This window comes from Rhyacophila brunnea, unplaced genomic scaffold, assembly GCF_057557595.1.
Source record: "Rhyacophila brunnea isolate RB1 unplaced genomic scaffold, BYU_Rbru_1.0 scaffold_9, whole genome shotgun sequence".
Classification (NCBI taxonomy): Eukaryota; Metazoa; Arthropoda; class Insecta; order Trichoptera; family Rhyacophilidae; genus Rhyacophila; species Rhyacophila brunnea.
In genome coordinates, this window is record NW_028233361.1 from 9,266,339 (window position 1) to 9,281,179 (window position 14,841).

The 14,841-nt window shown below is 33.8% G+C and overlaps 1 protein-coding gene across 1 annotated transcript in view; it reads right to left on the reverse strand.

The window, feature by feature from the left end:
* Positions 1-2,207: 2,207 nt before the first annotated feature.
* Positions 2,208-14,841, reverse strand: part of LOC147063232 (uncharacterized) — an 88,627-nt gene continuing 75,993 nt past the window's right edge. Inside the window, exons 2-5 of the mRNA XM_085960016.1 lie at positions 3,914-5,051; positions 3,811-3,830; positions 3,586-3,760; positions 2,208-2,236 (exon numbers count right to left, since the gene is read on the reverse strand). Coding sequence (XP_085816142.1) covers positions 2,208-2,236; positions 3,586-3,760; positions 3,811-3,830; positions 3,914-5,051 — 1,362 coding nt within the window. The remainder of the gene's footprint in view (positions 2,237-3,585; positions 3,761-3,810; positions 3,831-3,913; positions 5,052-14,841) is intronic.

A 14,841-nucleotide genomic window follows, 5' to 3' on the forward strand; every position in this document is an offset into this window, starting at 1 on the left:
ACGATTGTTTTTTTATGTTGCACATTGCGTCTGGGTTATTATGAATATTCAGTGGCAGCTTAAATGCTGAATGAGCTGTTCTGCCTCCATCCAATAAAGTTGCTGCAATGCCAGATGATGCAACAGTCAATGCAATGCCATTATTTGATCGTATTTTGGCGAGAATTAGCGAAATGAGAAATGTTTTGCCAGTTCCACCTGGTGCATCCAAAAAAAAGAATCCACCTTGTCCCGCCAAAACTGCCAGCATATTGCGGTCGTAAATGTTTTTTTGTTCATGAGTCAGTAGTGGGACATTGCGAGTAACAATCGCTGCCATTTCTGCAGTATCGTACTGCAGTTCAAGATTCATTTCGGTGTCCATTAAATCAGAAGTACTTCGATTTGGCGAACTCATACCGAAATGACTGAGTGGTAAATTGGCAATGACAACGCAAAGATCCTCGATAGTAATCAATGCTTCATTGTACATAGCGTCACTGAATGTAATCGTTAGATCGTTGCACCGTGTACGAATTCGATGCAATATATCGTCAGTCATTGAATCTTTGTGCTTATCCCAGAACGTGTCTGCTCGTCCCGGGAAACATGTAGTCAACACTATAGCGAATAGTAGACGAATTTGTGTTGCTGTACAGCCCAATGCTGCTTCAGCAAGCATATCGTCCCAGTGATTGTCGTCTTCGAGCAAACCGAGTGCAAGGCATGCATCTTTATATGTTGGATACTGTTGCCCATTCACTTTGCGTATATCTTGAAATGATAATGAGCCGGTGACATTAACCAACAACAGTCGCAGATAGAAACACTCAATCTGTATATACTCGGCCCAAAGTGTTTGATTTGAATAGGCCGGGGCACGCAACAATTGGTGTGCCTTGCTTGCGGGGCATCCATTTTTTTGTTTGATTCCATGTGAAATAGCGAGGTAATTCGGAATAGAGTAATGTTTGTGCAAAGGCACCGAAAGTATCCGCACGATTACACAATTCGAAAAATTCGGTGAGTGTAGTTTTTGGTGGATTTATGGCACGCTCAATTGCTGTCTCGTTGGTGAAAAATACGCGCTGGCCGTTTTCAAGATGGACGGCTAAATGTATAACTGCTGGGTCCCGTTCATGAATTGGGAAACCAAAGATACGCCAGACAGCTTCATTGGAGCTGATGTACCGGCCAATTTGGTAGCGCATTATTTCGTCGTTGTCATTCAATCGAGGAGCATTCACATCGGTATTTTGAATTTGAAATACAGCCATATCGCTGCCTTTATTCACATACTTTTAAATGTATTTGATGCTCTTCACCGAACTGCAAAACTCAACATTAATATGAGCATTGAATGTTTTGCTCAGCAGAGGCGAATATGGTACCGCCCAACGATTCGCGACCCGAGAACTACAGGGTTCTAAATGGACAACTGCAGGAAAAAAGTTATGGGCTGTTGAAGTTTTGAACGCTTGTATTTTGTTAATTGTGAATATTTTCAATTATTTTTTTGATTGAATATATCAATGATGGTACTGTTATGTTGTAACTATCAATAAAACTACGTTAAAACTAGTTTTTAATGGTTAATTTTATATATCACAAATTCAGTTAGAACTTTGTCCACCTGAAACTCAAACAAATCGCCTTTACTACAAGGTTCTAACTGAAATTTGTATGAAAATCCTGGTGTTTCAGGACACGTGGTTTCACTTTTCATATTAAAATAAATAAAATTCTTGAATGTTATCTAATATAATACTTTTTCCCGCAGAAAATGTATGGAAATTGTTGGGAAAATGGGAAATTCGGAAAAGCTTAAATATTTTTTTGTAATTTTTGTTTAATACCATTTTAAAATGAAAATTATGTTGAAAATATAAAACTATTGTTGATGCAACAAGCCCAATGTTTATTGTTCAATTTCAACTGGCTTGTTGTCTTCATCTACATCAGATACATTTATTGTAATTATTGTGTATACAAGATTGTTGTTACTAATGGCTGAGGGACTGTTGTGTAAAAATTCTTCTATTAAATTTTATTCGCCTCAGTTTTAGAATAAACTTCAAGCCAGCAAGAGGCATATCTTTCAGATCCATAATGATATTGTATAATATACTCAATCTCTGTAGTGTGGGAATTCTCAGGAATAGGGATTTTAGAATACAACATAACCATTTCTTCACCTCATCAACTGAGATTGGACACATTTCAAACATTTACATCACTTCCAGGAAGACTTTTAAACCTAAAACAATAAATCATGAATGAAATTGCCTTAAAATACTCTCTTTAGACATTATTATTAACAAAAGGTTAAAGAATAAAATGTACAATGTTCGTTCGACATTCACATTATGAAAATAATCAATTATGTAGGTATTATAATTAACGGTTTGTGAATATGTAACTGTAATGTCGTTTGTAACGAAATTTAAAAAAATAACGATAATATAATTAAATTTTACTTATGTTTCATTCATTTATTATTGAGTTCACAATTTCTGTTGATATCAAATCTCACGAAACATTTTTTTGAGGTTATGTATCTCGAAGCTATAGTAGTTTATGCAAATACTCGTGGTTTATAGTTAAATACACTGCATGAAGTCTTAATAATAAATTTAAAATAGAAAACAACAAGATTTTACTCTTCATATTGCATTTAAAACCATTTTAAGAACTTTAAATGTATTCACAACCACGAAATGTCAAAGCACATAGAACTTTGTAGAACGACGGATCTTTTTGGATTAATATAGAACTCTGTAGAACCACAGATATTTTGTAAAGTGCACATAGAACTCGGTAGTATTGGGGTTTAATGAAAAAATATAAGAAATATCGACCTCATATTGATATAGTATGTAGATAATGTGACTTGGAAGATTGCCTCATTATTACTTTAGTTTGGCCAAAAATCGACACTTAGAACCTTGTAGTTCTCGGGTCGCGGATTGTCAATGTCAATGTCTGCGTTGTTGATATTTAGCGTAAATGATTGTCCGCCATTATCAGTATTTCTTCGACGATATATTGGATATCCGTCGACATTTGTGATCGTGTCGTTGGTGAAATGTTTAGGAAAACGCTTTGTACATTTTCCATCTGCCATGCAAGGCGATAAACGATTCAGATCACCGCATGGGCCATGAATCATGTTTGTGGTAACAATATCGAACAGTAGTTGATCAGTAGACGGATCTATAATTTCCGCGGAAATTACACTATCGATTTCTTCAGGGCGTATTTTGTCGACTAACCAAATCAAAATGTGTGCATGAGATAATCCTCGCTTTTGCCATTCTACCGAATACATCCAGCAACGTGTGGGACCGAATACGTGTAATTTTGTAATGAAGCTCATTAAAGACTTCAATTTTTGTTTGAACACACGTGCTGTAATATCATGACGATGTATTGCATTTTGGCCTGGCAATAGCAAAGATGTAATCTCCTGCCACTTTGGATTACATGTAAACATTATAAATAAACACGGTCGTCCGTACTCGCGCACGAAAGTCAAAGCATCCTGTGTGTATTCTTGGATATGACGTGAACTGCCCACGTAGGATGATGGTAGAATGATGGAGTTACCAATTTCGGTGGTGTCGGCGTCGCTCATGATAGCGTCTCGCAAGTGAATGTATTCTTTCGCACGCAACTTCTGTTGATTGTGTCGTAGGAATTGCAGTCGTTCGCTCTCTACCTTCGCGTACATGTCGACCATGAATTGTTGGCACAGCTCACGACATCGCAGAATGACGTTGTCCTGACCACGTCGAATCATCATCGATATGCATAAAAATCCATCGAGCTCACTTTCTTGTTTGTTTCGGCTCCTGTAACAACATATTCAAAAATATTAATTCATTCATAAATATTAATTCAAAATGAATAATGATGTGTTTAATGAATGAATTACCTTTGGCGGGATCTCGTTGTTTAATGTTTATGCAATATCCGTCTTGTCCCTTCCAGAAAATTAGCGGATATTGGAGAGCGTCGTATGAACGGTGTGTGTCAGCGATGAACTCCAGATTATTGTTTCTTCTTCGAATCACGATTTCTCGCGGCGATGTGCGGTCGCCAACCATGATTCCAGCAACGTCGTCAACAACAGGCGCATTGAATCGACGCACGTGCTCTCCAGCTGGTGTTTTATCAGGATTGATGACAATAACGTGGTTGTCACTTTGCAATTCGTGCATATATGATTTGAAGAATTTCAATAATTCGTTGTGCTCATTCAATAGGGTGTCCAGTTCGCCGACGATGCGCCTAGCATTATGCGAATTGAGGTTATTGTAGCCGCAACGTGCATCCACGCGATTGATGTCCTCACCGCCCATGAAGTAAATTTGTAAAAATTTATGTGGTTCGTTTGGCATTGGCAGCAATGAGCCTACTTTGTAGTACACTTGGCCTTTGATTTTGAACGTTGAATGGAATTGTTGACCATTTGCCGCAGTATTGTGAAGTATTTCTGTAGCTCCGAACGAAGTCATTTGGAAGCATGAATTGAATGTGCGAATAGATTTCAGGAACAGATTTGAATCTGGATCCGTGCCGATGAGCAAGCCGTTCAATGGTTCTGGTGGTGTCTCAATTTCTGGTAGTTGCACTTTTCCTGATGCGCAACACATCCCGGCTGACTCATGTTTGAATTTGAGCGCATAACAATGGGGACATTCTTTGTCCATAGCACCAATCAGCACTTTCGGATGAGCGGGATATTCAATATCTGACTCGTATTCGAATGCAAGACGAAGGAATGAAGCGGATAATGCTCGATGTACTTGTTGGCGTTGTCGGTCATTTGCTCTGCGTGTGTTAACTGCAAACCAGCGCGCTTGTCTCCGTTCCAATTGTTGTTGTTGATTTCGTTCAGCTCGTGCCTCTTGTGATTGAGATTCACGCAATCGCGACATGCTCACACGCACATTTTCGTTATCTTGTTGGATTTGTTCGTCTGTGATTTCTGCTCTAATGTTTTGCATGTTTGTTGCTTTATTCGTTTGACGGCTCAAATAGGCCCCCTTGCGTCTTGCTGGGATTGTACACTGTAACACAACCCACACACACAAATAGATAAATTAAAATAAATTGTACAACATTTTGCACACACTGCCTTGTGATATGCCGAATGAAATGTCAAAATAACGCGACGCTTCTCGTGAATTCTTCTCGGACGTAGCGCCATCTGTCATTCAATAACATAAATAATTTCGTTCTGTTTGAAATACGAACGACGGTTCATTTGTTCATACAAAAATCCTAAAATCGCGATTAAAAAATAAGAAGGTGGAAGTAGGAGGGTGAAAATTTCGGGTTATAGGTATTTTTTGATGCCAAATAAAAAAAATACAAAAAAAAAAATTGTCAAAAAAATAAAAGAATTTTTTTCTGGATAGAGATACCCAAATCACCTAGCGGTATGAAATATACTTGTTGACCTATTCTCATACCTACCAAATATACATAAAAAAAATCATAAAAATTGGTCGAGCTTTAAAGAATTTTTTTTCTGGATAGAGATACCCGAATCACCTATCGGTATGAAATATACTTGTTGACCTATTCTCATACCTAAAAATTATACATAAAAAAATTCATAAAAATTGGTCTAGCGGTTTCGGAGGAGTTCGACCACAAACATCGTGACACGAGATTTTTATATATATATAGAGATAACAAATTTGATTTTTTTTAAATACTTCTTTGTGGCTGTTCACAAACTCTTTTTTATTGAATAATTAGGCTACTAATTTCGATAGATTACAATATAGTCATATTAAGTTGCCATTGCAAACAATGAAATAAATTAATACGAATTGTTATAGTTAACAAAATTTGTGATATTGTATAATATCTACCTATTTTTACCATCCTTATCATCATCAATCTGGACCTATCCACTGCTGGATGAAGGCTTCCTCAGCCTTATTATACTCCTTACTTACACATCAAATATTATATTTATCAAAATCAGTGATATTATACTATCTACCTATCTATATTTATAATGCCATTATTATCACGAGCCTTAATAAATCCACTGCTGGATGACGGCCTCTCTACGTTGATTGTATTTTTGATAGTCTTGAATTTCATCATCATCATCAATGCACTGCTGGATGAAGGGTTTGTTTTAACGAATTTGTGATAATATACTTATTTCTATCATCTTTATCATCATCGACCTGAACCAATCTACTGCTGGATAAAGGCCTCTCATAGCCTGATTATACTCCTTTCTGTCATATGAATTGATGTATTTATCAAAATTGGTGATATTATATTATATCTATTTATATTATATCTTGAGCCTGAATTAATCCACTGATGGATGAAGGGTTCCGCAACCTGATTCTACTACTATAGGTTTAACGAATTTGTGATATTATACCTATTTCTATCGTCCTTATCATCATCGACCTGAACCAATCCACTGCTGGATAAAGGCCTCCCTAGCCTGATTCTACTCCTTTATGTCATTTGAATCACTGTATTTATCAAAATTGGTGATATTATATTATATCTATTTATATTATATCATGAGCCTGAATCAATGCACTGATGGATGAAGGCCATTCTAATTTGTTTGTATTTCTGTCAGTCATACGGTCATATGAATTGCTATATTTATCAAAATTGCTGATATTATATTCACCCATTCATAATATTGTCATTATCATCATCAACCAAGATCAATCCACTGCTGGATGAAGGTTATCCCAACCTAATTCTACTCTTCTTAGTCATATAAACTGCTATATTTTTTTAAATTTGTGATTTTATATACCTACCCATTTATATCGTCATTATCGTCATCAACCTGTATCAATCAACTGCTGGATGAAGGCCTCTTTAAGCTGATTCCACATTTTTAGGTTTTATAAATTCCTTTTTTTATCAGAATTGGTCGATTCCTCTCAGATATAATATGTATTGTTTTATTATTTATTAACATTTGTCTCAATTTGAATGTCCTGCACTGGAAAACTATATTGGTTAAGGTTAATTTTGAATTCAAAATTTGATTTTGTAAATATTATTCTATGGCTGCAGGCATTTATTTTTTATAGACAATGAAATAAAACAATGTTTAAATTTGTTTTTTATGCTGCTAACCTTTTTTTAATATGTAAATGGGACCCAAAAGAGATTAATATTTTGATATAATGGATCGCTTTTTAAGATAATCACATATTATTGCTGTATATTCGAACAAATGAGATGTATAATTATTTATCATATTTAAATGCACATACCTATACATATATTGTATTAAAATTAAAATGTCATTGGTAGCAATCGGCGATTCTGCTAGGCCTAGCAGCCTGAAGTGGTGTCAGACGATATTGTGAAGGCCAGACTCCAGAATAGACTACGCATACGACTCCAAATTTGTATGGCAGTGACGACATGCAAATCGTAAAACTGACAAATCAGCGAAATGTCAAACTGTCTAACGTGAATGAAAATCCATCCCGAAGAGAAAACTATGGCGCCGTCTATACATACTTTACAATTATATTAAAATCCAACACCATGTCATTATAATGAAAAGCTGTCTGCAAGACCTAGCGAGACAGACTGGCGAGAGCTAGCTGGCTCAGCTAGTACCCATTAATTTTGTAACTTATTTTCATGACCATATTTTATTTTGTTAACTATACAATATTTTAGTTCACTACATTGACAGCTTTTTTCAGGCTATAAACATGGTTCCAGGACATGACTTTTAAAAAAAAGTGCATTTTGGACACCTTTTTACTTTCTAGAAACATTCTTTTAATCATTCTTAAATAAATCTGTAATAGTAACGAGGTTTTATTTGTTTTATTCGTCTTCACATATTTAACCACGTAAACGCCAATTTAATTAATAATATATTTTTCAGCTTTGCTTACATATAGGAATTGCAATACCGGTATTCCAGTATTTATCAATACCGAAATACCGGTTATAAAAATCCAAAATACCGGAATTTTCGGTATTAAGGAAGCACACTCGTTAACGTTTTTGAAAATGAATTATGTGCTGCTAAAATGTAAATATATTGAGTGAATCGAACAGAGGTGAAAAAATAATAAAACAAATTTCATCAAATATATTTGTATGCTTACGTAATCGCCGCGATGGATTATCATAATATTACTTCGAAATAGAAAACATCCGTGACAAAAATGTTCAAATATTCTATAATTATTCATGACTACAAATGTTGAATTTAAGAAACTTTTCTTGCATCCGGACTTATTTGCACTTTGAACTTTTGAGGGCTTTAGTTAAAATTATCAATATATTCAAATTATTTGTAAAAAATCACTAGTTCTACAATTATGATCAATACATATTTTTAAATGTCAACATAATAAATGTAGGTATGTAGTGAAATAAAATAATATTTTAAAAAGATTTAAATAGCCATATTTATTGATAAGCACCTAGGTACTTCTTTTTTCCTTATGTACTTCTTTTTCTTATTAAATACCGGTATTCAATAAGAAATACCGAAAAACCGGTATTGAAATTTTCATTCGGTATTGCAATCCCTACTTACATAATTATTTAGACGCTATATTAGACGTATAAAATGGTTTGGCTTTGTATTTTTTTTTTACTTCTAAATACTTCCAAAAATAGATGTACCTATTCAATAAACAGATTATAAGTGTTTTTTTTTTTTAATATTAGTATGGCCTTGTAAATTGAATAATATAAATTCACATACATAATAAATGTATAAATGATGAGTATTCGGTTTAAGTGGATTATGTAAACAGGTTTTAATTATCATCTTTAAATTACTCATGGGAACAGTCATGAAATATTAAACTAAGTACTTTAAACGAATGCAGTTAAAGAGAAATTTTACTGCTGTAAAATACATAAAATATGTCATTACTTAGCGGTGGTGATTTACGTTCAAAAACTGAAAAAATATTAAATAATGATTTATTCGCAGCTTCCTCGTGAATGGAATAATTGCACGCAAATGACTCAATTGACTCAATAATCATTTTGCATGCGTGTTTGGCAAATGATTGATAATTAAGCACGAAAATGACTTATTCCTCTAAAAGTACGGTGTCTCGGTGGACCAAAATGAATTTTTAAGTATACGTCTGGTATTATGGCGGACGTACTCGGATCTGGAACATATTTCGGCGCCGCGTAAACGACTTTTGATTTTGTTTGCGATCGAAAACTGTTCCATTAAAACGATAGATAATGTTTTTACAATAAGCCAGCCAAAATTTTACATTCTCTTATAACAATGTATTCAAGTATCGTATTAATTATTTTCATTTAGTTTTAACATGTTGCCATTAGCGGCTCTTGTGGTGCAGTGCGTGAGGCACTGGTCTTCCATCCGGGAGCTCTGGATTCAATTCCCGGTGAGGACACAATATATTAATGTGATTTTCTTAAACTCTGGGTGTTTGTGATTATTCAAAATTACTAACACCTTGTACGAAAAAGAAGGACATGGTTATTAATAATTTAAAAAAAAAAAACTAGTTGGCATAATTATCATCACCAGAGTACTTACGTAATATGTTAGATAGGTATAGATGTCATGAAATGAATGATCTTGCATTTTTAAAGATATGTTTTCTATACTTATAATATTTCAATATCATTTATCATTTTACCTATATATTTTCACATTAGTTTTTTTTAAATATTTACCAGCGTAGCGTGTTTCTTGCCAGATCTAGTATTTTTCGATAGGCATCTAGCTTGCAAAAAATGCATATGGGTTATGGCCTTCTTATTAGCGTTTTTTATGCCTTCAATAGCTTAAAATGTGATGAAAATAAGCTTTAATTTATTTATTCAGATATTTAGTAAAAGTAGGTTGGTATTTGAGATTGAGAACACAATAAAACAATGGGAGCATTCTTGGCGTTATAGTGATAAAATGGTATCAGATATTATAATTTATTGTATGCATAGGCATGTGGCATTGGATTGGGAATTCCACTCACTGGTATTAATTAACTAATTATTACTTATCGTAGGTTGAGATTAATTAATTATTTTTTGTCAATAATTTAGAAATAAGTTTCTGGAAAAATGTCGTTTGATTTTTTTGCACTTTTTTTCTATAAGCAAAAAAAGTATTGAAATTTTATTTTCACAGCTTTTTTCTTGCCAAATAGCAGGTTTTCCGTACCATATCTGGCATGTTTTTGTCAACGACAGTTGGCAACACTGATAAAAATCCAAGTGTTTACATTTTCATTGACATTTGACAGTTCCTACCTTGTTAGTACCAATGATTTGACACTATAATAATTTTTCAATACAATGTTATTATTTCTACACTTCTGAATTTGTAATTTAAACAGCTCTTTTAAGCTACAAAACCATTTGTAAAAGATTATGGTAATTATGCCTCAGAGGTGGACAAGAGCTTTTATTATTTTTTTTACGAAAACAATTTATTCCATGTAGACAAATAATAAATACCTTTTTCTGTTGGCGCATCGGATTTTCGATCCAATAATCGTTATTTGAAAATTTTAAATTTTCATTGATACACCATTATCACAAACTATGATTATATGAGGTAATATTAGGCTGGGGTGGGTTAGCTTAGGTTAGGTAAGGTTTGGTTTGGTCTAAAAAGAAAGTTGTAAAATCTCATGTCCACCTCTGCTGCAAATTTACCAAAATTATTTTTGAAAATTGATAAGAGCTGTCAAAACTTAAAAACTTAGTTTTAAAATCATTGTAACAAACTAACATTTGAATAGTTTGATTATTTATTTATACGTTATATAATATTGTTACACTTGTCGTATAATCAAGTTTTTTGCGGTAGTGATATGTAATTATGGACGTAATCCAAAGTAGATTAAACGATTTTCGACAGTATGCAATTAAATCAAAAAGGATAACGACCAGTCCACTGTGATATTAATTGCATTTTAATATGCGTTTTATTGACTAATTAACGAATGGGGGCATTAATCTCGGAGGTCTGTCCATGATCAATATCCATACGAGCAACTTTAAAAAGATTACACGAGTATTTACTAGGTGCCGCGGAAGCAATTTGCTGTCGGTTAGTTATGGTAGAGGCTTGTGAAAATCGCTAATCTAAAGCATAATTCATTTACTAAAATAAAAATAAATAATTTATCAGTTTTACTTTACAAATAATATTAACGGCCCACATGGTCAGCATAGGTCAAAATGGAGCTTTTATGTAATTTTCAGAGCATAACCCTGAACATTCCTTAAACGTTGTAGATAATCTATTTATAATATATTAATTATATATATAATAATATATTTTTAAAATCATATTATGATTTTGAAGCCTTATAATACTTTATATTTATTTTAAACATTTGATGACTGCATAAAGTATTCTTATTACATAAAATAGTATTCTTTTAAACCTTTCGCTCTAATGTTTTAAAATATAGTTATATTTCAGTACGTCCATGTGAAGTGGTGTTAAGATTGTTTAGATTTATTAATTTTTAAACGCATTTACAAAACGATTAGTGAAATTAATGATAACATTATATAGTGACATATTTACGATAAAAAAATATATTTTACAATCTTTTTGATCCCAAATTTGACAAGAATTAGGCATTTTATTATTCAAAAAATGGTCACGATTAACAGATTTGAAGACAATTCTAAAGATACTAATTATAAGCTATGTTTTTGACCATTCAAATGTGATAAACATCTTACGAATAATGATTGCTTTATAATAATTATTGACCTAAGAATAAGGTAGTATATTTTTGAAATAAGCCATTTCTATCGGCATTTCCCAGTGGTTAAGCTACAACATACGGTTGTAGCCATAAATTGACAAACTATAAATGAAGTAGGGTGTAAGATCATGGTGACGCGCATATTTGAACATGTACCGTTTTTAAAAAATAAAAAAAATCGATTACGTACATGTTCAATTAATAATAATATTAATAATAAATTAATAAATTTCGTACACTAAACCTTAAATAATCTGAGATATCTAGACCCCAGAAATGTGAATCTCATTAAATCTGTAATATAATTATATTCTTTGGTGCTAACTCAGCAATATTTCTCATAACATCTAGAACTACTTCTCATTATTATCGTTCTATTTACACCTAATCGAAAACAATCTATTGGTATACATACTCCTATCAGAGTATATACTGCATGTCGAATGAATTTAATGAACGTAGCACTTTTATATTATTATGATTATGAATTATGACAATTGCCCGGGGCTATTTACCAACACAAATTGAGATAAATGCTACCGGTAAATAATAAAATAATATTTGTAGAATCAATTCGTTATTTTTGATTCGTCTGGATCGTTTTGTGGCAATAGTAATTAGAGGTGATATTTAATTTGCCACTTCCTATAATTAAATATGATGAATCGCCCAAAGTAATCTATATTAATGCAATAAACTGCCTTTTTTGTGCAATAACATACCTTTTGGTCATTACGTTTTTTGTAGCGATTTACTTCTACACTTACATTCTCATATTATACAAGATACTCTATACAATAAATTAATCCTTTTAATTTTCTTATTTGGAATTCAAACGTTTGCCAGGAAAATTCCAATTTAATTTATTCATTTCAACGCACGATATATTTATATCCATTCCCTCATTACTGAGGATGGGGATCACTGGAATTACACGCGTTGCTAATAATCTCCTTTCATATAAACTCTATTGATGGTGGTATTCATGTTGAAATGGCGGCATAGTTTGTCCGTGTTGTTTTAGCTTTGTTTTTTTTATCTTATATATCATTAAATTCATTTATTTTTATCGCCATTGCTTTCTCTTCTCTCCCATAACACTTTGTGTTAAATTACATATTTTATTAAGCTCAGTCAAAGCTTACTTGAGAGCGTGGCGACCTCAATCTTGGGTATCTGCTCCTGAGACATCTCAGGCGTAAACAACTACTAATGCTTCATATCCAAGGCGGCTCTCGTGGTGCAGTGCTTAAGGCATTGGCCTTCCATCCGGGATCTCTGGGTTTGATTTCCGGTGAGGACACAATATATTTATGTAATTTTCTCAAAGCCTGGGTGTTTGTGATTGTTCAATATTTACTAACAACCACCTTGTACAAAAAAGCAAGGATTTAGTTATTATTAATTTTAAAAAAACACCATCTTCCTTCACTATGTATGATTCGTAGGTAAAAATATAAATAATTATGTACACGAAATTTGCCACAGCATCTTTCTGTTTTTTTTTTTGCTGGAGATAGATTTCCATGGGGGCATTGAGTTTTGTTTTTCTGGAAAGGAGGAAGTGGGCTAAATAATTTAGTCTTCTCTAGATTCTAGAGTGACCTTGATCTGATAGTATTGCTTCAATCGCTTACTTGACAAAGTTGCTATATATGGAAGATGCATGCCTTCGTAACTTCTTCATTTGGACGCCATCAGACATCGCTCTTATCTTCAGGCTTCTCGGATATTTTTTCGTATGTGACCGAATAATTAGTCACTTACAATTAGCCGAACGACGTTTTTTGACGCCCTGAAATAAGTTCTTCTTGTAGAAAGACGTATTGGTAAATAATTAACTTAAGTATGAAGTCTAAACGATTGCTGACAAATAATACTGATTGTATCCAGAGCCTACTCATTCGCAATAAATCCAACGAGTGTTTAATTGTCGGAGAGGTCTGTTGATCCAAGTTGGGATATAAATCTCACATCGACAGCTTGAGTCATATTACCGGATCGCGACTTTACACACTGTAGAGGGGTAATTAAACAGCTTTTAACTCTGTCGCGGTGAGAGCGGTTTTAGTGGACGATACGGTTGTCAAGGCTTTAAAACAAATTGAAATATATAATATCAAGATTATGTCAATTTGTTTTTACCAACCTTATATTTAACTACTCTTGGGCTATATAAGTATATTAATCTTTTCCCCTATTTTTCGCTGTTCAAAAAGGATAGTGATGCTGGTTGGTGGATTACGGATCTACGGGTGCCAGGCACTGACCTTTATGTTGATAGGGCTGGCGCACGCTGGGGCCGGTTGTTCATGCACTCACGTACTGGTAAACGGACAGTACACTTTTGATGGATGATAGGTATATGAGGTTGATGAATGATGTTGATAAGGTCAGGATGGATTATAGACGCGACGTTCGCTCAAACCATCGAAGGTCGAACATAAATGCGTTTTGTATGAATCACTTTGTAGTTAACGCAGCCTTGTTCGTATCATATCAGAAATAGCGCGATAGCTTTATCAAGCCTACGCGCTCGGCTGTTTTGGAGTAACTGAATGTAAATTGCAACCACTGTCTACTCATGACTCGTAACTGCGGGTCACCCTGGTCCGGCGACAATAATAATTTAGGATTCGAGGGTAGGTGGGAAGAAAGGATGAGGGCCAGCATATTTGGCCCAACCACACTCTATGTGATTCTTGAACTAAAATGTTATTTTCCTGCCTCGCTTTTTGTAAATTTTTCCTTGAATGATAAGATGATTTGATTCCTCCAAATGAATGATAGCACGCATAAACTTATACACCTTTACCAGGTCGCACGTAGAAGCTTGTCTCTACAACATGTCGAATTTGTCGTTTTTGAATTTGTAATTTTATTGTCATTCATACAAGGCATGGTTTCGTCTGTACGCGTAGAAGATTGTTGCAACATTTTGAGGTTAACCGATTGTACGACCGGTCAAATAGTATCATAAAATGACAACATCGCGTCTTGCTTACTCTTGAAGAATGAGATCGGAGAGACAGTCAGCATTTTTACGTGTAAACAGTTATTGTCGGATAGTTTAAAATACTTACTAATGCTCCAAATA